This window comes from Nerophis ophidion, linkage group LG05 (assembly GCF_033978795.1).
Source record: "Nerophis ophidion isolate RoL-2023_Sa linkage group LG05, RoL_Noph_v1.0, whole genome shotgun sequence".
NCBI classification, from domain to species: domain Eukaryota; kingdom Metazoa; phylum Chordata; class Actinopteri; order Syngnathiformes; family Syngnathidae; genus Nerophis; species Nerophis ophidion.
The window spans coordinates 58,269,221-58,295,622 of NC_084615.1; the positions used below are offsets into that span (position 1 = coordinate 58,269,221).

A 26,402-nucleotide genomic window follows, 5' to 3' on the forward strand; every position below is an offset into this window, starting at 1 on the left:
TGGTAAGGATAAGAACAGACATTTTTACACGCGACATATAATCATTAAATCTAAAATGTCAGTTACATGTGTGAACAGCTCAAGCTTAGCTTGTTGAATTGCTCAAAGTGTGTCAATTAAATTTTTCTGATTTATAAACATGTACAGTGCCTTAGCATGCAAAAACCTGCAATTAAAGTACTTTAGTTTTTAAAAGTCAACTATTCATACAACTGTGGCAAAGAAATACTTACGGCAAAACCTTGTCTTCAATTCACAAAGGGAGCTTGTTAACTGTCGGACACATTTAGACTATTCATAGGGTTGTGCATTAGGTAGAAAATGATTTGTCCCCATAAGTCTGACTTGTGTAATGTTTTTATTTGTATTTCTGGAGAAGACCATGGGTTTTACAACAGATGTAATTATAAGTCATAGCTCTAAAGAAAGGGATAGAGCCAGAGTGTCAATCTTCTACAGACTGTTGCCATCAGCTGCTTATAATGTCAGCAGGGAAACTCCTAACCACCATAGGAAAAACAAAAAAAATGATTCATTAAAAGTTCACCTTTCTGTAAATAAACAGGGTTTTCTCAATCAGCTCTTTAGAAACAAGGTAAGAGATTTTAGTTTTACATGTTTAAACATTTGCTTGGTAAAGCAGAGTGAAATAAGTGAAGAAAGGGAAGTGATTCTTTGAGATATTCACACGGAGAGAAAAAAATGCCAAAGCTGACTAGTTTTCAACAAAACTTGTACAAAAAGTCAACAATGAAAAGGAAGACAAGACAGGGATAGATGAAAAGGTATGTCAGGTCAGGGTTGGGGCAAGTGGGTTACAGCTTCCACATCCAAAAGGTCCTCCTATTCCATTCTTTCTTTCAGAGTGTAGAGTTTTATTATATACAATAACAAATATATAGATGTACACACGTGTCTGCTGTGTTATCTATATATTTCCATTACACAGATAGATAGAAGGGGGACACAAACGTTCTCTTTGTCGCTTGTCTAGGAAAGAGCCTTGTTCCTGGTCACCAATACTTCTGAAGCTATGCTCCTGGAAGAGACTACTCAGAAACCTATGGGCACACATACAAGTGTCATCGTTAGCACAATTCAAACAAAGCAATGGCTGTAGGTGATGGTCAGATGCACATATTCAGCAAAGTTAGTAACAGAAAAGGAAAAGTGAACTGACAGGACTTTTTTCCCGAGTATTTACAAAAATGCTCTTAGAATTTATATTATCAGGCAATAATGTGTATGTGTGAATGTGGACTGAATGAAGGAGGGGTTGTCAGTTTTGACTGTAAAGAGCTTTGAGTTTTAAGGAATGTTCTATATAAATGTAATCCATTATTATTATTGTGTAAACGGTAAAACTACAGTTACCATTTTATTAGTCTGTATAGATCATCATACATCCGTTTAATTTCTGTTATTAAAATGTCAACCGTTGCAATGCGTTACTGTTTTTCACCTACACAGACGAAAAGGACTTTGTAAAATAATGGATTTGATCAATTATGGCTCAATATCTTTTACATTTTGCAATATCGATATATATCAAGCGCACACTTCTGGCCCCACAGAATCGCTGGCAAAATCTTGTCTACTTTTGCTAAACATTCTAAGACTCCCAGAGGAATAGCTTTCAAATTTAAGGTTATTATTTTGCACTTGGAGAAACAATACCTTAACACAAAGTGCAGTAATAGAATATTGCAATACAAGTATCTTACTACAAAAAGTGCAATTAGCGACTTTTAAGACATTTAATATTTAGGTGCCGTTGGAATCAAATTTCTCGATTTAGAACCTTATACATTGAAATTTAATGGATTTGGAAACTAGGCCATGATACCAAGCTCTACCCACTACGGTGAGCCTGTAGCTAAAACAGCTATAAAATTGGTTACACTTCATAAGATGCCGACTCTGCAAACTGCAAGACATGCTTGAAGGTGATAGTGTATGAAGTGTTGTCTGGTAAGTAACTTGCTTATTAATACAGGACTCTTGCAAATAGAATGAACTAGCAAACACTGTCTACCATTGCAATTGTGCGGAATGTATGCACTTACGAACTCTAATGAAGCAGGATGATACAAGTCAGCCTTTTATTGGTATCCATGAAAAAAGATCTATATATTGAGGGGATAACTCCCAAATTTCACCAGATCATTAACTACGGCGGCTCTCCTCTTCAGTATGGCATTTCCATTGTAGTCAATGTGTCAGGTTCCACCACCTGTGGACGTGCTGCTTCATAACTCTGGAATGGCTGCAGTAGTCCGGAGCCCTCCACTACAGGTACGCAGCACTCGGATATTTGTTGGATGAGGATGAAAAGCCGCCTCAATTTCGCGGAGATGAATTTATTCCATATGCCAATTGTCTGGCCCAAATGGGCGTCATTTCACCACAATAACTGTCGGAGATGTCACTCAGGTATGGAGGAGCCACAACCGTGTGCATTACAGACACAGCTGGTGAGTATTGGCAGATACACGTACATGCCGCAGTGAAAAATAAGATGCATCAGAAGGGTTCTGTGATGCTAATTTTTCAACATTGTCGCTTGATTCAACAAGGAGAGGTACTGTATGCATTAAACACAAAAGAAAGGAGTGTGTCTAGGGGTCGTGCATTTATCTGGTACTACAAGTGGTCATTAAATGTGAAGATTTTGCAGCGAGAGCAGCGAGCCCAGACAGCGCAGTGTGATATAATAAATCTACAAGTACCAACATACAGAAAGCCTCCAGAAGTAACCCAGCATTTACCACCCTGATTAATGGCAAGAACTGGAAGCCACAGCTTGGAGAAAATCTTTACAACACTCTGTACTCTTAGTTAAATAAGTAAACCGGTGGTGTTCAAAGTTTGGCCCAGGGGCCATTTGTGGAACACCGTTCTTTTATGAACTTGCACATTGTACAAATTAAATAAAACTAGGGGTGTAACGGTACGTGTATTTGTATTGAACCGTTTCGGTACGGGTGTTTTGGTTCGGCACGCGGGCGTACCGAATGAGTTTGTAAGCAGAAGTCTTCACAAGCTGCTCTGCTTTCTGCCTCAGCAACAGGCATTGTAACGCCCACACAACCATTTGATTGGTTACATACAAAGCCAATCAGCAGTGCGTATTCAGAACGCATGTTGTCAATGCTTTAGCGTCGAGCAGATACGAGTTTACCAGGGGAGCAGCAGACTCTCCTCAAATAATAATAAATACTTCCAAGTAAACTACTTTCTAAACATCATTATGAGCCCGTTGACCTTGTAGAAACTTAAACTGCAGCTCAGCTCACTCGCAGTCCTGGCTTTAGGTGAAGGCTAGTTAGCTTTTAGCGTAATGTTAGCTCATTTTGCTGTGTGTGTGTGTGTGTGTGTTAGGGGCAGCAAAGCCCTGTCTTTATTGCATTGAACTCCATGGTGTACAGGGATGAATAGTCTCTCCTATTGCTGTTGTACTATTTTTTCTGCTATAGTTACATTAATCATTAGTAATGTAGCAGCCTAGTTTGAATGGCAGGGTCCCTGCTATCACATGTTGACAACAATGTAATATTTACATAATAAAAGTCAACTACAGGCTTCCTAAATGCTGTAATAAATTAAGCATGATGAGTTGACTTGAAGCTGTTTAATGTTGCACTTTTTATATGTAGAAGAAAGGTTTTGTAATTGTATTTAATCAAAGCAACAACTTGAGGCAGTTTAATGTGGATTAACGTGGGCAGAATTATTATAGTGTTCCCAATGTCAAAAGGATAAAGCCTTTGTTTACAAATTTGGTAAATAAATAACCAAAAAATGTATATTTTGTTGTTTTCTTACTGTTCCGAAAATGAACCGAAACCGTGACCTCTAAACCGAGGTACGTACCGAACCGAAATTTTTGTGTACCGTTACACCCCTAAATAAAACAATGAAAAACTGCAACAAAAAGGCATAATGTAATGAGAAAAAGCTGAAATGTTGATACATGAATGTAACACAGATGTGTCTTTAAATATATGTACTTTTCTTCAGCCTATTTCACTACATTTTATAACATGACAAAACATGACCCACTCCTGTATTGTCTTCTGTAGTGCTTACCAAAAGAAAATCTCAATACACCCTATATGAAAGTGTGATTGTGTTATAGAGCTTTACCATGAAAATATAAAATATATGCAGAAATGTTGAGTGGTAATCAATATCAACACACTATTTTTTTGTCTTACTCAGTCTTATTTATCTGTTTACATATTTCACAGACCGAGTGAAATATTCTCTCTAAACAGGGACTTAACAGAAAAAGGTCTGCAGGTTTTGGCTTCTACTTGGCAGGATTACTAGCCTCTTGCTAATCAAACGCTGGGATGCACAGTCTGTTTAGAAATTACTGAAATAGTTACACTTCCTGCCCCCACTCAATGTGTTCCTGTAGGAACTTGGTATGCCTTTGTTCCAAACCGTGTGGTTGGCTTTGGAGAACTTGATAAATGCAAAGTGTGACATGAGGATGAGAGAGAAAGTTTGATGTAAATAAAAAATCTCAGCAAAGTAGCAGTGTTTTTATTGTTTTATTTCATATCTTAAATGTCCTTGTTTTCTGTGCACAGTGTGAGTGACTTAAGAGTTCATTTATGTATATTTTAGGTGTAAGATCCGACTTACCCTGGAACGTAACTTACATCACTGTTTAAAAATGGCCACACGTTCGTAACCCAAGGACCACCTTCATTGATGTGGACTTTTCATTCATATGAAGGTAACTCCACAAAAGGTTTTTGCAGTGACAAGTATTGAAAAACAAAATGTTGACCTGCAGTGCATTTTTCCTCTGTTTCTTCATCTTTTTAATGGGCAACACGTATTAACATCAATTAACCCAGAAAATTTCAGTGGTTCCCATACATTTACTAATTTGTAGGGGCCCACCACAAAACATTGGGGACTCCACACCTTTATTTAGGGGGCAACATTTTTTATTTTAAAATATGGCTTACAGGAAGGTAACACTTGGTCTAAGTGCTTTCCTCTGGCAATCATGTTCCATATAACAAGGACTATTTTGTTTTTGGTGTGTGGGGTTAGATGCAACAGGCTTTCATAGCTACTCAATGTAATTGGTTACTGTATTTTCTGATCCGATGTACCAGTACTGTCAAGTCTATAAAAGCTGTTCAAGTCAAAGTGAAACCTAAAATACTTAATTGACTATGAAGGTCCTGAGTTGTCCTGGGTTCTATCCCGGGCTCGGGATCTTTCTGTGTGGCGTTTGCATGTTCTCCCTTTGACTGCGTGGGTTCCCTCCGGGTACTCCGGCTTCCTCCCACCGCCAAAAGCATGCACCTCCGGATAGGTTGATTGGCAACACTAAATTGGCCCTACTGTGTGAATGTGAGTGTGAATGTTGTCTATCTGTGTTGGCCCTGCGAAGACTTGTCCAGGGTGTGCCCCGCCTTCCGCCCTAATGCAGCTGAGATAGGCTCCAGAGACCCCACGCGACCCCGAATGGGACAAGCGGTAGAAAAAAGGATGGATGGTTGGACTATAAGGTCCAGATCCATATAAGACGGCGCCTGGGTCCATATAGGATGATGTGTCGGTCAATATAGGACGTCTCGGTCCAAATTCGGACCGCCAATCAATAAATCCTTTTATAGAATAATGTATTCAATGGGCATCAAAAATGTATTGATTGTGAATCAGAAATCAGTTTGAATGAAAAGATTAGTTAAATTGAGAATGTATTTTAAATTAAATCACCACTCCAAGAATCTGAATCAAATTGAATCTAAAACAATAGATTTAATCTACTTTAGAGATAAAATGTTGTCTGAAAGGGGAATTGTGTCATATACACATACATATCTATGTATGCATGCATGTATTACATATATTAAGAGCTGTCTAGCGCTACACTTTTTTATTCATTTTGCTCTGTAATTAATGTAATCTTTTTTAATCTCACCCAAAGAAAAAATTATAAGAAAAGTCTTAGCTTTTTACAAAAAATGCTTTTCGGATTAATGTAAAAATAGTCAAAGTTAACACATAAAAAACCCTTGTAAAAACACTTTTTTAAACAATACTGAATATTAAACTTTGTCTTCCTTTTTCTGGATGTTGCGATCACGTAAGATTGCTAAATCTAGCACCACTGCCGTCTTCTGTTGTTTATCCACCACCACTACGTCAGGCTTGTTCATCTCCATTTTGTCAGTTTGGTCTTTTTGGATTTTAGCAAATGGCTGCAATGAAACAAAGAGTGAAAATTTTAAAGGGGTCTGAATACTTTCCGTAGCCACCGTGTATATGTGTGTATATATATATATTATATATATATATATATATATATATATATATATATATATTTTAGGGGTGTAACGGTACACAAACATTTCGGTTCGGTATGTACCTCGGTTCAGAGGTCACGGTTCCATTCATTTTTAGTACAGTAAGAAAACAAAATATAATTTTTTCTATTATTTATTTAACAAATTTGCTAAATCTTCCACCAAAAATATTTTTCTTAGTGGAATATTTGATGTGAAGTAATCGGAAACCTGGATAGGTCAATAATTCATAATAACATTGATTTTGATTCAATGACAGTTTGAAAGAAAAAAAAAACAGCTTTGTTTTATTAGTCAACGTTGCAACTTTTTCTAAATTACATTTAGGCTTTAAGCTTTTTTATTTCACTTTTGTTTATGTTTTTGTTTATTTTAATAGTATTTTTAGAATGTGCTGTGGGCCTTTAAAACATTAGCTGTGGGCCGCAAATGGCCTCCGGAGCACACTTTTGACACCCCTGCTATAAATAATAAAAAATAAAATCTGATAAATCTATGGGTAAAAAGCAGAGCCTGGCGATGCATGCGCGTTTATCATAACTCTCTCGCTTTCTCTGTCTCTGCCCCTCCCTCACGAATGTTGCTGCGCGCACCACTTTTTTGTTGTTTTTAACCCCTTCCTAACCCTGAACGTACATAGAAAATACATGCAACCCTAACTTAAAATGCCGGACATTTGAGGCATTTAAGAAACTCCACCTGTACAGCTCCGCAAAGAAGACATATCCCGTGAAAAGAGGAGGTGTGGTCAGTCTATCATAGCCCAGTCGTTGCTAGCATGCCGTGTGTTATTGTTTTTTTGATTGATTGAAACTTTTATTGTTGTCTGTCTATCTGTGTCGGCCCTGCGATGAGGTGGCGACTTGTCCAGGGTGTACCCCGCCTTCCGCCCGATTGTAGCTGAGATAGGCGCCAGCGCCCCCCGCGACCCCGAAAGGGAATAAGCAGTAGAAAATGGATGGATGGATGGATGAAACTTTTATTAGTAGATTGCACAGTACAGTTCATATTCCGTACAATTGACCATTAAATGGTAACACCTGAATAAGCTTTTCAATTTGTTTAAGTCGGGGTCCATGTAATTAAATTCATGGTGCTTCGGTATGCATTGTTTACACAATGTGCTGTGCGCTATTTAATATGTCCGTGTCGTTCGGTACACCTCCGAACCAAACCCCCCCCGTACCGAAACGGTTCAATACAAATACACGTACCGTTACACCCCTAATAATATATATATATATATATATATATATATATATATATATATATATATATATATATATATATATACACACATCCATACAAAATATATACATACACATACATATATACATGTGCATGCACTCTTTAATAATAATGTGATTAATGTCTTATTAAAATCTACTTCCAAATGTCTTCTTCTTAGCTGGTTGGGCTCTGCTGTAATGGGGTTCTTACTAGCCTGCTGTTGAAGTGTAAAAAGCATTTATTCTCTTCCTTTTTCACTACTTCTATGTTAAGATCAACCCAAATACTCCCTCTTTTCCCTTCTTCTTAAACCTCGTCCAGGCTTTAGCATCTAGTGCTATTGCAAAGCATTGATTATATGCTCCTAGGGATTTGGACGTCGCTCGAGTTTTGCTATGTCATCAACTATAGATGGGAATTGGTAAGATTTTTTCAGTTCCGATTCGACTTTCGCTTCTGCTTAACGATTCAGTTCCTTAACAGCTCTCTTATTTATTCCTGTTTGGAAAAAAAAAGGCGGATTAGCATCAATTTTGTTTAGAGAGATTAGATAGATTAGATAACTTATTATCTAAATGTACCCATTTAAAGTGTCAGGCAACTGAATTAATTATTATTAATTTACTGTGGGAATGTCAGAGAATCAATGACTGCTGTGAGAATTGTCTTTTTTGACCGTCGTAGGTCACGTGCGATGCCTTCATCACGTGTTGGTAATGTTAGCAAAGTTCGTTTATGTGAAATGGAGAGTGAAAGAAATGACTCCCGTATGGAACAAATTCCGCATGAACATGACATGGTGTCACAGTTCAGGACTAAAAGCCTACATTTACCAAAGAATGGCAAAGTTTGGGTGCCCACGCAGTTTCATTTTTCCATATTTAGGCAGCGCTTTTCAGGCTTTTGTATCCAATTTTAAAACCAGGATGAAAGAAAAGAAAGACAGATGTAGCAATTTATCGCTGACTGCAACGCTTAAATACATTTTTTATTTATCATTTGATGGATTGACGTATTGACTATCGCCCAAATCCTACAATTGTATACATTTTTTAATGCCATGGTGCATCACATTTGATGTTTTAATGCCATTTAAGGCCTTAATTTTTTATTTTTTTATTGTAATGACTTAATGCTTTTAAATGCCCTGCAAAAACCCTGATAACGACAGAGAAAATCTGGTTGCAGGAAAACATGCAACTTTTCTCTGACTACAATTAAACATTCACATACCGAAAATGCAACCTTCCGACCACAAATGTAGTCTCTGCTCGATGATTCGTCTAGCGTAAACTGGGGCTGCCCGCCTCAGAGCTAGTCAGAATCGGTCACCCATCATGTTCATCCAAATGAGAAAGCATTAACTTCAGTTTAACAAATAGCGCTAACATGATAGGCAGTGTTAGTTAATAACTGCTGTATTCAGATGACCAGCTAGTGTTATTGCTGCTGGGATTAGATAGAAGCGGTTAGAACGCGACTTTAAACTATAATTATTGCTTACTGTGTGTTTGAATGTTTCCGGCATATTTCTTGTATGTTCTCTTGATGAACAAGCAGCCTAATTATTACAAGTAGCACTGTTGCTATCTTTTCTAGTAAAATGTAGTCAACGTTAAAGCGTTTGTTGCACCTGGCCTCTGCCATTTCGCAATCTGACGTTGATTGATTGAAACTTTTATTAGTAGATTGCACAGTTCAGTACATATTCCGTACAATTGACCACTAAATGGTAACACCCGAATAAGTTTTTCAACTTGTTTAAGTCAGGGTCCACATTAATCAATTCATGGTACAAATATATACTATCAGCATAAAACAGTAATCACACAAGTTGATTATCATTGTGTTATTTACATTATTTACAATCCGGGGGTGGGATGAGGAGCTTTGGTTGATGTCAGTACTTCAGTCATCAACAATTGCATCAACAGAGAAATGGACATTGGAACAGTGTAGGTCTTACTTAGTAGGATAATTACAGCCAGCAGAGAACAAGGTAACATCATCCCCGCCCTGAAGAATTGATAAGGAAACTGATGATAAAATGGGAAGAGATTTCAAGGAATTGATACACTGGGAACCGGTTCTTGTTTTTAATTCCTATCTTTATTATTGTTTGCCGACAGTGACGTAAAGCAGATGCAGCAAATGTTTGTTTACTATTAAAATGCTCTTGCACAGGATGTTCGGCTTAATTTGAGCTTTTTTTTCCTTTCGCCCGTCTAAATAAAAAAAAAAGGCAGACCTTTTTGTTGTTGTTTCTGTAGCTGTTTATTGATACGTGTCCCCTTCGATAAAAAAAATGCATCCGATAGTTACACCTTTACATGTTGTACTCATATGTGTGTTTCTAGAAACAAAGCAATAGTAAAGGGTGAATGGAACGTACAAACTTCAAAAATGTAACCTGTTACATTACTGACGAGGCAGAAAACAAGAAAAGCGGTGTTCAGAAGCAATAACCTACGGTAGCCTCAAACCCACTGCTGGCTTGTTGTAACGAGCGGCAAAAACATAGAGTAAACTATTGAAGACGTGGCTCATGCGGCTGAGTGAGTTATTTTTTCTCCATTGATAAGACAAAACATATAGCGACTTTGGCAAAATATACTGGAACTCAATTGTTTTGAAAATCAATAAAAATCTAAAGTAAAAAAATAAGCAATCTTTAGTTGGAGCAGCAAGGGATGAACATCTGAACAAAACCAACAGCGTAATTATTATGAAAGTCGATAAGCATATTACTTACATTTGTTGTTTTCTCTTTATTTTCTGCCATTGTTTTTAGCAGGCATAGTGTAATATTGAACATTTCTCCTCTCCCTCAATATCCTAGGGGGCTCTCTGGGTACACTTTATTTAGATGGATCTGAGGCCCTCAAACCTGACCCTTTCCCCTTACTTGACGGGGAATTCGGACATTACTTGATGGACCTGAACGCGCAAAACCTAAAGGGAAGGGCTAAAACAACTGGCAAGGGGGAGTATTTGGATTGAACCTTAAACTAGCTTAGCGCCACAGCAAGCATTAGTTTGTCTTCACCTCCTCCCTCAGTGTGTGTCCGCGGTAACCCTGTGAACGCATTACGTTATGAGAATGTTAGCTAATGGTTTGCTCATGCTAAGTTATATAAGCAAACTGAGAACGAATGTGTAAAAATTTTAATTAATACTACATTAAAGAACTCAGTATTAGTTTAACATACGTAACTAATCGCGATTTAGTGTCCATCAATTCATGAATCGTCCATGTTCCAATAGTGATGCATTGGAGAATAGATAATTTTTCCCACCTCTAGTTCACAGACAAATGTCTTACAAATGTTGGACCCATTGAAAAGCTTTTTAAATGTTAAGAAGTTTTAGAGTGACTTAAGTATTTTATGACCCATTTTGTCTGGGGAAAGAAAGTTGTTGGAAGACCACAACCTCCCTCATTCCACAAAAGTATCATATATATTCTCAGGCATTTAATCGATCGAAATTGGACTGTTCAATTTGTTTTAAAATACGTTTTACCTCTCATCCAAGTAGGCTTAATCAGTTCAGCCATCACCTGGGATCCTGTTTGATTAAGTAAATCTAGGACTCACCAATGTAAGTCTATGAGCATAAACTGAACATTACAGTTGCCATCGATTGAAAGCTTTGAGAATACAGTGACCTGGATGAATTAGAAGATTCATGAAGATCACTGTGTGTGTTTAAATTCATTATATATTTAGGTATATGCAGCAATGGGTTGGAAAATATGCAAAAAAACAGTATGTTCATATTACTTAATAGTTGTGTGTATAATGTACTTGTTTGTGAGTCATGAAAAACCAAAGTAATGTTCATCGGATTTCCTCTGTAAATGCTAATGAGATACCATCTTGTTGCAAGCGTTAATACTGTGGGACAGCTAAGTTCAATGGGAAAAAAATGATAAAAAAAGAATAGATACAGGTAAGGACAGTCAAGAGTTAAGTCATCAGAATGAGTTAGTCAATAGTCGCAGAGAAAGAGAGCCCATTGACCAGCCCCAACAAAGTAACATACTCTCAATGCAACAAAGTTAGTAGTCAAATTCCCCAAGGACGTCTTTGCTATAGCAAGACTGACCAATTGTATCACTATCTCATTCCTTTGACTTTTGGCTCTTTTGTGATTATTCCTTTCTGATTTGTCTAAGGCATCATTTCAAAACAGCTTTGTCATTTTTTTTATTTTCATTTGGTTCTTTTAGAGTTTGTAAGGGCACTGGGGCATCTTATGTAATAATAGAGGGCTTTGGATTTTTCTACATTTTCCCCAAAACATTGCCGTAGGTCGTATTAAAAGGCTTTGTTTGTATCACGCTCATTGCTGCTGATAATTCATCCAGTGATATTGATAATATTGACATGTGCAATTGTCAACTGCTACAAACAAGGTGGGAGTAATAGTACTAGCTTTTTAAAATCACATTCTTAAGTGTATTTCTGGACAAACAATGCGGCTAAAAAAAGAGTTAACGGCATGGATTGCTGCACTCAAGAGATGTGATGTGATGTGATGACTGTGTTTGTTTGGATGAATTCCATTTAAGGTAATTAGGAAAATTTGTTTAAGCAGAAATTAATCTAAAATAAACAATATCCCCACTTTTCATTAAGTGGATGTGCTTGGTCGAAAAAATTTGATAATTGTATTGATAAAAATACTACTCACTCCTCTCATCTGGATTGTAGCCTCCACATAAAACAAAAGTGAAGCAACATAAGAACAGCACTCTCCTGATCCTGCCTTACAGTCACCGTGTGCTGAGATGACATTTAATTGGTTATCCGTGACCATCCAGGGTGTCAAACTTGAGTCAGTTGATTTCTGCGGGTGCACGCCTAGCCTGGCTTCGCGACACGATGTCCACTGGGTTTTTACAGACCATCCACAAACAAAGCGGTTACAGTTTTCTATATTCTTAAAATTTTAAAAGTCCTTCAAGGTGTAAAATTGGTTGCGTTGAAAGTAAGAAAAACACAAATTCTGGGTATTGGACATCAGGGAAGATGTTGTGGTCTCTACTCCGCTCAGACTTGTCGATCTTGTACGGATCCTTGCATCCAATTACAACTGTTTTCTCCTTATAAACAATGAAGGGACTTCTTATACAATGACTCACAGTATTCTCCATCGTATCACAGCCGGTGCAATGTTACCTTCCACTGAATAGTTTGGAAATATTACGTGTACCGCTATCGTGAATGACGACGCTAGCCTTCTGATATGGCTTCTGGCAATGCATTGTGGGATACTTTAGCCAAAAATCTGAAGCCCTCTATAGCTAATGCCTGTTTACAGTACTGAGACTAAGCAATTGGTGTCTATAAAAAAACGTCGCTTGGCTGTTTGCTACTAACCTTTCATGTTAGGCTTGGGTTTGTCAGTTTGCTTGCCTGTGGGGGTTTGCGCCTGTTGACCCTGGCCCCCGGTGGAAGCCCCCTGCTGCGCTGCTTTCTGTTTCAGCATGGTCCAGTCAAATGTATAGTCATATTGGTGGTTCAAAGTCCTACAACACAGCAATGACTTTAGTTAAATAAAACAAAAATTGTTGGAGATCAAAAAATAACCTAAGTAACACATCGTTGCCTTTTGAGTAGTACTGGAAAAAATAGGTGGCCTCAAATTCATACTGTTCAAGAGACAGATAGTTCACCTGAAGAGGATGCGGAAGAGTTGGCGAAGATACATATAATCTGGAGCCTCCTCAAAGCGCAGACCACGGCAATAGTTCAAATACATGGAGAATTCTGCTGGATGACCCTGGAGAAATATTTATTTTTTATACAGTGAGTTGTTCTGATGTGGAGGAAAATCATGTTAAGAAGTTCCATGGTTGCTTGTCTTTACCTTACAGAGAATCTCCACAGGGGTGGACATCTTTTTCTCCGAGATTTTCTCATATTTCTGCTTCTTTGTGGCAGCCTGACAACATCAATATTCAGTGTCACAGAAGCTTTAAACATGTGCAAGACTGTTTTGTCTTAAAAACTGTACCAGAGCAAATATATTTTTGGCAAAATGACCACGTTAGTATTCAAAACTGTCTGCCATTAACAACAGTTAGCAATATATTCAGATACTTACTTATACCAAAAGAACAAATAGAAACAGAAGGTATCAGCCACATCTCATACCTTCAGTCCTTGCCATGGTAGACTGGTTCTGTTGAAGTACATCAGCACATAGCCTAGTGACTCCATGTCATCACGCCGACTGAAAAAAACAATTTAGGTTTAGCATACAAATTATTGTGCCGGTTGGTTTATAGCTTTGGGGGGGCCGGAGTGTAGTGATGAACACCGACACAAACAAGTGCACATGTATCTGTATGTACAGTGGGCCAAAAAAGTATTTATTTAGTCACCGATTGTGCAAGTTCTCCCACTTAAAATGACGACAGAGATCTGTAATTTTCATCATAGGTACACTTCAACTGTGAGAGACAGAATGTGAAATAAAAAATCCAGGAATTCACATTGTAGGAATTTTAAAGAATTTATTTGTAAATTATGATGGAAAATAAGTATTTGGTCACGTCAAACAGGGAAGATCTCTGGCTCTCACAGACCTGTAACTTTTTTAAGAAGGTCTTCTGTCCTACACTCGTTACCTGTATTAATGGAACCTGTTTGAACTTGTTATCTGTATAAAAGACACCAGTCTACAGCCTCAAACAATCAGACTCCAAACTCCACTATGGCCAAGACCAAAAAGCTGTCGAAGGACACCAAGAAAAGAATTGTAGACCTGCACCAGACTGGGAAGAGTGAATCTACAATAGGCAAGCAGCTTGGTGTGAAAAAATCAACTGTGGGAGCAAGTATCAGAAAATGGAAGACATACAAGACCACTGATAATCTCCCTCGATCTAGGGCTCCATGCAAGATCTCATCCCGTGGGGTCAAAATGATCATGAGAACGGTGAGCAAAAAACCCAGAACCACACGGGGGGACCTAGTGAATGACCTGCAGAGAGCTGAGACCAAAGTAACAAAGGTTACCATCAGTAACAGTACGTCGACAGGGAATCAAATCCTGCAGTGCCAGACGTGTCCCCCTGCTTAAGCCAGTGCATGTCCAGGCCCGTCTGAAGTTTGCCAGAGAGCACATGGATGATACAGCAGAGTTTTGGGAGAATGTCATGTGGTCAGATGAAACTAAAATATAACTTTTTGGTATAAACTCAACTCGTCGTGTTTGGAGGAAGACGAATACTGAGTTGCATCCCAAGAACACCATATCTACTGTGAAGCATGGGGGTGGAAACATCATGCTTTGAGGCTGTTTTTCTGCTAAGGGGACAGGACGACTGATCCGTGTTAAGGAAAGAACGAATGGGGCCATGCATCGTGAGATTTTGAGCCAAAACCTCCTTCCATCAGTGAGAGCTTTGAAGATGAAACGTGGCAGGGTCTTCCAGCATGACAATGATCCCAAACACACCGCCCGGGCAACGAAGGAGTGGCTCCGTAAGAAGCATTTGAAAGTCCTGGAGTGGCCTAGCCAGTCTCCAGACCTCAACCCCATAGAAAATCTGTGGAGGGAGTTGAAAGTCCGTGTTGCTTGGCGACAGCCCTAAAACATCACTGCTCTCGAGAAGATCTGCATAGAGGAATGGGCCAAAATACCAGCTACTGTGTGTGCAAACCTGGTAAAGACCTATAGTAATCGTGTGTGCAAACCTGGTAAAGACCTATAGTAATTGTTTGACCTCTGTTATTGCCAACAAAGGTTATATTACAAAAGTATTGAGTTGAATTTTTGTTATTGACCAAATACTTATTTTCCACCATAATTTACAAATAAATTCTTTAAAATTCCTACAATGTGAATTCCTGGATTTTTTTTACACATTCTGTCTCTCACAGTGGAAGTGTACCTATGATGAAAATTAAAGACCTCTGTCATCATTTTAAGTGGAAGAACTTACACAATCGGTGACTAACTAAATACTTTTTTTGCCCCACTGTAGCTATAGAATGACAAGTGTGTGTGTGGTGTGTTGGGATGCAAATTGTAGAGAAACCACAGCAAGTTGGAATATTGTTTTAAACAAAACAAACAGTTAACAACAAATATTTAATAATTTACAAAAGGAAAACTAACCTTAAATTTGTTGGCAATGTTTCAACCCTCTTAACACTTAAATCATTTAAGCTACTCAGAAATTACATTGAGCTACGGTTTCAACAGACCTCTGTTCAATGCCCAGGTGTGCATTGATGGAGGCATAACGTGCTGTGCCAGTCAGGTTCTTGTCTTCTCTGTAGGGGATGTGCTGTCGTGTTCGGTTATCTCTGTACTTCTTCGCCAATCCAAAGTCAATAAGGAACAACTGTGTAGAGAGACAGATAATGCATCATTTGTATTTAGACCGTAGGGATAGTAAATGAGCATGAACAACTTTGCCAACAGTTTTTCTGTTACAATTGAAATCCAAAAGTATACTCTGCTATGCTAATAAGATTAGGGCCTGCGACCAAAGGGATCAGGTTTAATTCCATTCACCGTATAGACAGCAGGGCCTTAAAAACTTCCCTCTGTATCACTTAAGGTGAACAAATGAGGTGACCAATGTGATGACTATTACTCTCATGTTGTTAATTTGTCGAGTATCCAAGCTTGTGGATGTGCCTGTAGTTTCGCCATGCAGCAGATTTAAACAAAACATATAATCTAGGAGGCAATATGGTTTTAAAAGTATGCCAACATTAATGTTGTAATTGGAAGTGGTAGTCAAAAACAAGCAAATCAAATGTAAAAAGCTGTAATGTCTGTGCTGATCGAAACTACAATTTTCATTAATGCAGCCTCATGAAAGTTAAATTTCACAGCCACTAGCTATTGCCGCGCAAAGTCCAAAAGACTGTACACTTTTCAAGTCAGTCAGCTGCAACCCTAAGTCAGAAGTAAAAAAAAAAACATTGGACAAATGAAATTTGGAAAAAAATGACTTTTGCAATATTTTACAAAGGTAAAATGACAAATCCCTGTAATTCTGTCCAGCAGCAGCTGTCAAAAAGGTACAGTGGTACAGTATTTTCTACCCAGTTGTGAAATGCTAAATATGAATTATATGAATATACAGTTTACAAATAGCCTTAGTGATAGACTGTTATTGTGACTGGCCCAAGAACTGCATAACAGTATATCCTTTAAATTCCAATTACTCAAAAAAGCAGCTTTTAAATGCGTACAAAAAAATTATAAAGCCCTGCAATAAAACAGAACTGAAAATGATATTTTGTGCTGAACGACAAATTACAATATTATCTGAAACCGAACTACCGCATAGAAATTAGAGTGTACTGTACATTTAACTTTTTCCCAAGATCAGGGAAAAAAAACAGTCACATTGCACCTTTCCCCTAATACACTTAACATATCTACACATTGCTCATGCTTTCTGCATCAGTGTTTTTTCCCCCTTTAATACTTGCAGTTTTATAGCCCCAGTTGAATTTAAGTGTTTTACTTTGCAATTTAATGTCACCATAGAATACAATACGTCTCACTCTATAATTTACTTTGCTAACTAAATTTTCAATTACACAATGCCGCCATCAGTGTAAAAAATGAAAAAAAAAAAAAAAAAATGAAAACAAACAAAACAAAAAAAAAACGTAATAAAGATGCAACATCAAAGACAAAACAATACTTTTTGGTGGAAGCAAAAGCAGACAGAAAAAGCAACATTCTTTTTACTGACAATAAGATTATAACTTGTGATTAAAAATAGTGCTCGACACCTCTGTGAAGAGACTCTGCACTTCTGTTAATACAGGAATTGTAACAAATCAAGCAAAGGTTGCAGTCTTTAGTAACTTTGCTAACCAACAATCTCATTAAAACATGGGATTTGCAAAATTATACTAATTTTATTTTTGGGGTGGGAACATCGATCAAGTTTGTGATATACTGATTTGTTAAAATACAGCAGGGTACAATACTGATTGGTGGAGTTGATGATCAAAATAGCTACATTCAACTGGAAAGTTGGGCAAGTGTGTGCGTTTGCGTCTTTCCTTTCCCTCTGCTCCTTACTTTTGTCCCTGCTTATACAGTCCCAATGTGTCTGCAAACAAACGCTCGCTCCTGACTGCGTACCCCTGACTAACCACGGTTTTCCACTGGATGCTAAATGGTAGCAGAACGGCGCCGGACTATTTCCGTTGTCTTTCAAGTAAATGTGTTCAGTTTCCACATCTGTGGAATGGCACCAACATGGAGGTTCCATATTCTTGAGCTAAACATACGCAGAGCCTCTATATTTGCAGGTTGGCGCAATACATTCGTTCAATTTAGCTACAATCTGCTTGTGTTGGAAAATAAGTCATGCACAAACAAAATACATTTTCCGGGTTACTTTCAAAATGAAATCCTCAAGGCAGATTGTATTTTACATTTTGAAACGTCTGGATGGGCATGAAGTGGACCTTTCATAGGTTTTTAGACATAATTAGACCTCGTTGACCCAAATGCTGATTCTGAAAGTCCAAAATTAAAGAATCATATACAGACATATCCCAGGCAGCCATGTGTGTACATGGGGTCCTTTGTCAAATGCCTGCTGATATGGGGACTTGGAAAGTAGGTTGTGGTTTGTGGGAGTTAAAAAGGATCTGTGTGTACAGCGCTCGCTAGCGATGAGTTTACTGTTGTTGTTGCTTGCTACAAAAACACAATGAAGTGGTCATTCTGCAAGTCACAAGTGATGTCTTTTCCACTAGTCAATTCAATTCAGTGCCGTCAGTCATAATACCTGTGGGTATTGATAGACAACAAAACATGAGATGTTCCGCAATGTTGCATTTCAGCAGCCATTTTGAATCTCGAATAGCAGGACAAGTATTTGCGTCTGCTCTTCTGGAAGAACAGAATAATCTGTGTTTGCTTTTTCTACAGCCACTTGTTACTCCCATTACACATCCAGTGGAAACTCGGGGTAAGGCTAAAAAAGAAATTTGGTGTGTAAAGAGAAAAACTAGGTTTTATTTTGAGATGAGTAGAATGCTGCATTCGAAAGTAGATACAAATAAAAACTCCCCCACATCAGCGGGAAACTTTATTTAATGTTTAAGTATTGGAGAGTTCGCCTTGTTCTGTACTTGCACTTCATCACTCTATTGTTGGAAAGACTGAACACTTGGCCTAGAGGTCTCTTTGTGGTTGTGAAGACTGAAAACTTGGCCCAGAGATTAACAGGTTGAATTTTCCTGACATATTTTTTCCACTTTTAACCAAAAATAGCTAATAGACAAAAAGTGTGTCTGGTGTGGGATTTCAAAATCACACTATGCATAATTGTATTCACTGCATTTAATTAAAAACAAGCAAACTCAAGCCTTAAAGATCCAGCTGGCTTAGCAGCAAACATGCATGTATGTATGTATGCTTGTGTATGTACAGGATTTTTTCACTCTTCATTTGTTTAGTCCAGCCTAGCGTCAGTGTGTACTGATTGGCCAACATGTCAGGCACTGCTCATGCAATCATTAGTCATCTATCAAGCATCACAACCACAACTTTGCTTAGTGAGATATTTCATAAGTATATGATGTTAGGATATATATTTCTTAAGTCTGTCAGGTAGGAAACATGACTGTATTAACTTTACCAAGAAAAGGTAGAATTGTGAGCAACTATGACATATAGGCGATATTAGCCTGCCCCAAATCAGTTTGATTAAAAACCCACTGCTAAAGGAAAAATGATATCTGGAAATTGTTCTTAAAACTTTAGTTGTTTAAACTAGATAATGGTGTAAATTGAGGCATCCACTTTATTTTTTATAACCAGTGACAGCTAATATGCCTATTAGATTGGCCACCCTTCACCAACAACATTTTCTATCACAAGAACATGTAGCTCAAACTTCATCCTTAACATTTATCCCAAAATGTGCTTCTGTCTTTTAAAGAGTTACACTCACGCACCATGTTGTACATTGGCTTATTAAAAGCCAAGGCGGATTAATTTACTCACACGCCAAACATCACACAAGAGACTGCCTTTAGGGTAGGTAAGAAGAGCTATCCTTCAACAAATGGGGATATTAAAAGTAGAGATATTTGTTGTAGATCATGAACATTTTTTGCCCTACTCTCCCAATGGAATGAAGTGCACACTAGGTGGGTGGGTATAATAATTGCAAGATGAGCGCTAATGGTCCGATTTCCTCAAAGCCTGTATAGTTAATTATAATTGCAAAGCGACAACTGCTGTTGTGAGGCAGCTGGTGTTGCGGTAAAGGTCACACCTGGTTTAATCCTGAGAAAGATGGGTCCTGAGAAGAGCTAACCGCCAAGCTTCTTTTCCTCTTCCCCACTGATGAGTCTAAACACTAGGGCAGACAGTAGAGGGGCAGGGGTCAAAAATCACAGCCTCTATCGACCTTAATTCACAATTAGCATGAGTACAACAGGCAATTGTAGTTGCACTCAGTTTAATACTAAATACTTCTGTACAACAAAAGTACAAGCACTTCCTGTACATTTAAAATTGGACCTACAAATGTTTTAATTGGGTTTTTTTGCTGTATGTACGCTTGAGCAAACTGGCCGTCAGTCTGGAAGAATAACAGGTGTGGGTTTCTTCTGTCAGAACAATCAAGAGAAGATCAATGTTGCACAAAAATTTATTGCTAGAAAGAAATTAAACTTCCATATCTTCTCTGAGAGCTAATGAAATAGTCAGGGAAGAATAGCAATGCGATAATATATACTGGACCCAAAATTATGGGACAAAAAAATAGGCCATGTTTACATTTACAGAAAATAAACTATGCCTTTCCATCTACATATAATTTTACTGTATGTATTCAGTCAGCCAGTTTAAATTACCAAGCTCTATCTGAATATACATGTTAAAGGGGTACCACACTTTTGGGAGAATTTTGCTTTTCATTCAAAATCTTCATGTAGGACAAGCACACATTTTTATGTTGTTGATCCATTCTAACTAGTAAATACATGCAATCAAAAGTACGCTTACAATGGAGCCTATGGGAGTTTAAAAACATCCAAAAACTTCTATCAAGGTTTTATACTGCCACTTTAATTATATATGTATGTAGTAACCAGTACATTCATAACATGCAATATTAGCTTATTTTGAGCATGTGAAGCATTTAAAAAAAATCATTACAACGTTTGCTATTTCTTTTGACAACATTGCCCTGATTAACACTCGCTGCAGACTTCATGAGAGCCAACAAACATAAAACATAACTTCAGGTCTGTACGCTTAGCTTTTTCAAAAATAGCACCGTTGCAACCAGATGGAAAAAAAAAAAAGCAAATACATTTTTTTGTAGCACAGAACAAAATTCAGAGCAATATGAAATGTCACAATTTCATTATTTAACACTTAAACGTACACATGTGCACTCATACATATAAACACTATCATAGGCCTAGTGTAACGCCCAATTAAACACAGAACATCCTTGAACTGTGGAAGCACTGTTGCTTACACGACTGTAGGGCTGGTTAAAATGGACCACTACTCATATCCCAATATAGTTTGGCCCATAATCTATAACCCAAAAAATTGAAATATCCGTTCATTTAACTAAATATCTCCACCATGCCTTCATTTTAAATTTTCGGGACTGATGGTGATCCAAAATAAACAGTAACCAACAAGTAAGAAAAGTAGGTTTTGCATAATAGGACCCTGACTTAAGATGTGTTTTGAGATAAGAAAAAAGCCTTGGAAATAAGAAAAGTCAAACGTAATCTTCAATCTTCTATCTTTAAACTGTTTTTTTTTAGCTAAATGCTAAATTCTTCAGCTAACAAAAACAAAAGAAAATATGAAATGAAGTGCCCTGGTTTAAACGCTAGCAGCAACATGAAAATAATTGACCTTTAACAATAAACATTATAGAACATAAAAAATATTTTAGCCAGGAACACAAATCTGCCAACTGCTTCAAGATGTGTGACAGGCTGTTTTCTGAAATTTACTTCAAAAAAGTATTTAATTCTAGTTATTTGTTACTTTATCAAAAAGTATTTAAATTACTAATGGAATTACTCTTTAATAAATGTAATGAAGTACTGAGAAAAGTAATTAGTGTGTTACATAAAAAAAGACATGTTAAATAAGAGCAGTGTGTGCGTCGGTGTATGTGCCTCTTAAAAGACTATGCCTGTTGCCTAGAGATGTGTAATGTCAGCAAGTCCACGCTCAGTCTGAGTCTCACAGGCATTTTAGCTTGAGCTGTTTTTGTTAGCTTAGCAGGCTAGCAGCTAAGAATTTTAGGCTCTGACGACAGCTCTTTTGAATCTTTCACTGGTTTGTTACCTCTGCTTAATAATTTAAATGAATGTGCTTCCATGGCTGTATAACCTTGTCAACAGACGGGGCAATGTTTGGATGGCAAGTTTGTCACGTTAGTCATTGATTTATTCAATATTGCCTCCGACCCTCGTAATTTTTAGCGCGCAGTGCAATTTGTATCAAGTTTTAAGGTGGTGAAAAAAACATTTACTGACCAGTTCCTCCAAGTTCAGCTGGAGCCTATTCCAGCTGAACTTGGTCGAGAGGCAAGGTACTATAAAAATAATCAAAACTGAAAAAAAGCATTGCAACCATAACGGATAAAGGTTGGCTCTTATGCTGCTAGCTTAATGCCAACGTAAAATGGTCGGCCCGATTGACATGTTAATGAAAATTAGCATTGTGATCATTTTAAAATTGTACAAAAGTTAAACAAATTAGATTTTAACGTAACAAAATTGACACAAATCATCCAATTAATTTTTACTTACAGGCATTTAGTTACCAAACTGTGGAAACGAAGGGTGACCATCAAGTTTGTACTTCTTGGCCAGTCTGCTGCTCAACACTGAGTGTGCGAATTTGCCATGTAAGCCTGTTGCTAAATGCTGCTCTAAATAGAGCTACAACTAACGGTTAATTTGATTAGTCAACATTTATCTTAACGATTAGACGGACAATAAAGCGTACATATATTTAATGGCTTTAATTTTTCCATTGACTTCTAAATGCAGTTTAAGTTATATAGGCTTGTGTTTCCTCAACAAGAAAAAAAACATTTTGTGATGTTTAAAAAGTTGCACACTGGTATATTGACTATCGATTAACTCTTGACAGTTTTTACACTCTAATAAACGTAATGTGCAGAAATGTATATTTGAGTAATTCTTAATATGTTGGCTATTTAATCTTATGGTACCTCCGCAGTGGTGCCTGTCAGTCTCTCTTTGTGTTTGTGTGTGCGGTTGTGCCCGTTTTAAAAGGCATTGCAAATTGACGCTGCATTAAAAATGTACTCAGATTAATGTAGACAATGTTTAGCTGGCTGACTTTGGCCAGAATGCTATTTACTTTTCACAAAACTTTGTCTCACATTTGTTAGCTAGCTAGCAAGGCATAAACTAACAGTCATACCGAGGCTAAAACCGCATTTTCCCTTCAGATATCCAACATCATACCTCTGCTTTAAATGCTCACGTATAACAAGTGTACTACCATAAAAACTAGGGCTGGGTATCATCAGGTACCTCGCGGTACGATGATATCACGATATTTTGCCCACGATAACGACAAGATCACGATACAACGATTATGCGATAATCGATGTATTGAAAGAAATTTCATCCACGATACATCATGATTTCAGTGTCACTGAAGAAATTCTAACTTTATTGACAGCACTGAATCCACTTCACCAAAATATTTTCTGTCTGTGCAAATTAAAATGATTAAAAAAACAAAATTAATGCGAAAAATATAAATTTCAGTGCTACTGAACTTCTATGTAATCATGGACACATCAGTGCTTAACAATTAAAATCAAATTGTTTTATGAAAACTGGCACTTCACTGTACATAAAAAATTAACATTTCAGTCAGTGCATTACATTATCAACAACTGGGTGGTCTTATGAAAACCTGAGAACATATTTTAAGATACTATATTGTCTAAGATCTTTACAAATAAAGCAAGCAATGGACTTTGTAATGCTCGCAGCCCTGGGGGATGCAGAAGGTAGCTTTGCTTTAAATACGGTGTTGATTGTAGGCTGGCTAACAGAAACGTTAGCATTAGTGTCGCTACTCCCCCTTTCCTCCGTGGCAAGCTCAGGATGATGGCAGACAAGATGGCTGTGCATGTTCGTCGTGTTGCCCGTGTACTTGACCTTCGCGAGACAGTTCTTGCAGATTGCGATCTCTTTATCAAGTGTTGTTCCATTGTCTGTACAGTAAAAGCCACTTCGAAGTGGGCCCAGGCTTTAGATTTTAAATTCGCCGGTGCATCTTTCACGTGTTTTTCTCCGCTATTCGCTCTTCCGCTTTGCGCTATTCCCTCCATCTGCTGCTGCTTCTTCTTCTTCTTCTTTCCTTTCAAAGAGTACTCTACTAGAGTACTCCAGAGTACTGCGCTAGAGCGCCATAATGTGGAGGCTCGAAGTAGTGACTCCATAAATCAAACAGGTTTTTGTGGGCGAATCTGTTTAAAATGGCTGTATGTTTATGTTTATAAATATCGATATTTGACACCTGTGTATCGATAACGTGCCGCAAGAGGAAATATCGCGATATATCGTAGTATCGATGTTTTGGCACACGCCTAATAAAAACAAGGTCCGCTTTGCAAAATGAGCAAGGTGTTCATGTTTAACAAAAAATAAGAGGAAATCTTCTTACACTTTACATGTCAACACTGGCGATGTTTTTGCGAGTGGCGGTACTGAACCGCTTCTGCCCGGAAAAACATGGGTGATGATGTCACGACGTATGTCGGCGACAAATTATATTGTTGACATATTGTTGCAGCCCTACTCTAAAATTAGGCCTTTTTATTACCCACACACTGGGGCCACGTAGAAAAATAGTCAGCCAAATCAACCAATGATGTCACCATTTCTACATTATACAATATAGTTTAAATGAAAACATATGTAGTAGGGCTTGGTATTGACAAACACTTGAGTCACGACAATACAGTATTGCGATGTATTACAATATTTTACATAGTACATCAATACATTCAAAATGCAGCTTAAAATACAAGTTGTATATATTACAAAAGATGCCAATAAGAATTAAATGGACAAACTAAGGCAACAATGCTATTCAAATGATCCACTTTCATTTATTGCAATTCTAAAAAACAACATATTGGCGCTTAAAAGTAATAATAATTTAAAAAATCCTCTGTCGACTTCTTGTACTGCCTTCCTCACAACTACAGTACATTCACACATTGAGGTGGTCAGGCATGCGATTTGAACTTAATGAAAAAGACTGGAAATAAGCTGTGGGCCTGGGTGCACACCTCTGGCTGCGGACCTTATCCCCCCGTGGTGGGTGGGACAAGGGGGGAAATAACCAATTTCTGTCTCTTCAACTCACTCTCCACTTCTAATTGCTCCAAATGCAAAAACCAGAAAGAGTACAATGTTTATTCTATCAGCTAACTTCCTTTATCTGAATAGACATCTGTGATTTAGCATGAAATATCTTACTCTCATGTTTGTTTCAAAATGATTCAACTATTCAATGTCAAAATATAAACAGTACAAATAATGAACAAAATGTCAGCACCTGTTGTCTTGTTCTAAACCACCAATGAAAATCAAATTTAACATCAAGACCAGCTACACCGTAGCAAAAGTCATCACGTGTGCCACAATCGTGTCTTCTTAAATGTGTATTCCACGTCTTCCATGTCGAGAGCAGTTTTGATTTGGGCTTACAAGGTAAAAAAAACTTAAATGTGTTGGGCATTGTTTTATCCAGATCCATACATTCGTCCAAATGTGACCAAGTCGACGCATTGTGGGTTTCCTGGACACCGTCTACATCGCTAAAAGAAAAATCTAAGGAAGAGAATCCGTCTGCCATCTTCCACTAGTTTTTTTATGTATAAATCACCCACTTGAAAGGACGCAGGAAACGCAGTATCCATGCGTCCTAGGGACACACCTAATTTTCCACATGAAATGCGATACATTGATAAGGATAGAACAATCCTTGTAGACGTTAATTCAATTATGTATACAAACAATAGCTTGGGATGTGGGATATAGCTGTTTAAAACAATTGGGGAGCCATATCACGCATCTAAAACATTTGCAATTTGAGTTGGATCAATTTAAAAAACACACAATTTATATCTCATCACGGTTTTGTGTTCAATATACATTGTCCTTTTTACCACCCCAGAATATCGTAGATCTCAATTATCCACCATTACCATTTCAGTTGTAACTGAGTAAACTCAGTAACACAAATAAAAAAAGAAAAATATGATCTAAATGAGCGCTGCAATTATTCAAATTTTAATAACAATTCCGTTTCTGGCTTTTACTGATCATAAAACTATAATCGGAAAAAACAATGGGCTGTGCAGCATGCATGCAAATTCCTAAGCTTGCAATAGTGAAACGGATGAGGTGCAAATGGAAAGTGAGTGAAAAAAAATATGTCCACTAGAAGTTTGGGATGAAACAACGGTAACTACTTTTTATTGGACACAGAGCTATTATATCTAACCATAATCAATAATCACTAGGAGTGTAACGGTACACAAAAAGTCCACTAGAAGTTTGGGATGTAACAATGGTAGCTACTTTTCAATTGGACACAGCGCTGTTATATCTAACCATAATCAATAATCACTCAGGGTGTAACGGTACACAAAAATTTCGGTTCGGTATGTACCTAGGTTTAGAGGTCACGGTTCGGTTCATTTTCGGTACAGTAAGAAAACAATAAAATATACATTTTTTGGTTATTTAGTTATCAAATTTGTAAACAATGGCTTTATCC

General features: G+C 37.6%; 1 protein-coding gene across 6 annotated transcripts in view; it reads right to left on the minus strand.

The window, feature by feature from the left end:
- Positions 1-341: 341 nt before the first annotated feature.
- csnk1a1 (casein kinase 1, alpha 1) overlaps positions 342-26,402 on the minus strand; it is an 85,577-nt gene continuing 59,516 nt past the window's right edge. Inside the window, exons 5-11 of one of the 6 annotated variants that reach the window (XM_061901627.1) lie at positions 19,855-19,938; positions 15,791-15,930; positions 13,730-13,808; positions 13,443-13,517; positions 13,249-13,355; positions 12,989-13,101; positions 342-1,061 (exon numbers count right to left, since the gene is read on the minus strand). In XM_061901627.1, the coding sequence (XP_061757611.1) occupies positions 1,054-1,061; positions 12,989-13,101; positions 13,249-13,355; positions 13,443-13,517; positions 13,730-13,808; positions 15,791-15,930; positions 19,855-19,938 (606 nt within the window). In that variant the 3' untranslated portion in view covers positions 342-1,053. Of the gene's footprint in view, positions 1,062-4,543; positions 6,234-12,947; positions 13,102-13,248; positions 13,356-13,442; positions 13,518-13,729; positions 13,809-15,790; positions 15,931-19,854; positions 19,939-26,402 lie in introns of those variants that run through there. The other 5 variants (XM_061901624.1, XM_061901626.1, XM_061901623.1 and 2 more) reach the window with 5 other exon arrangements.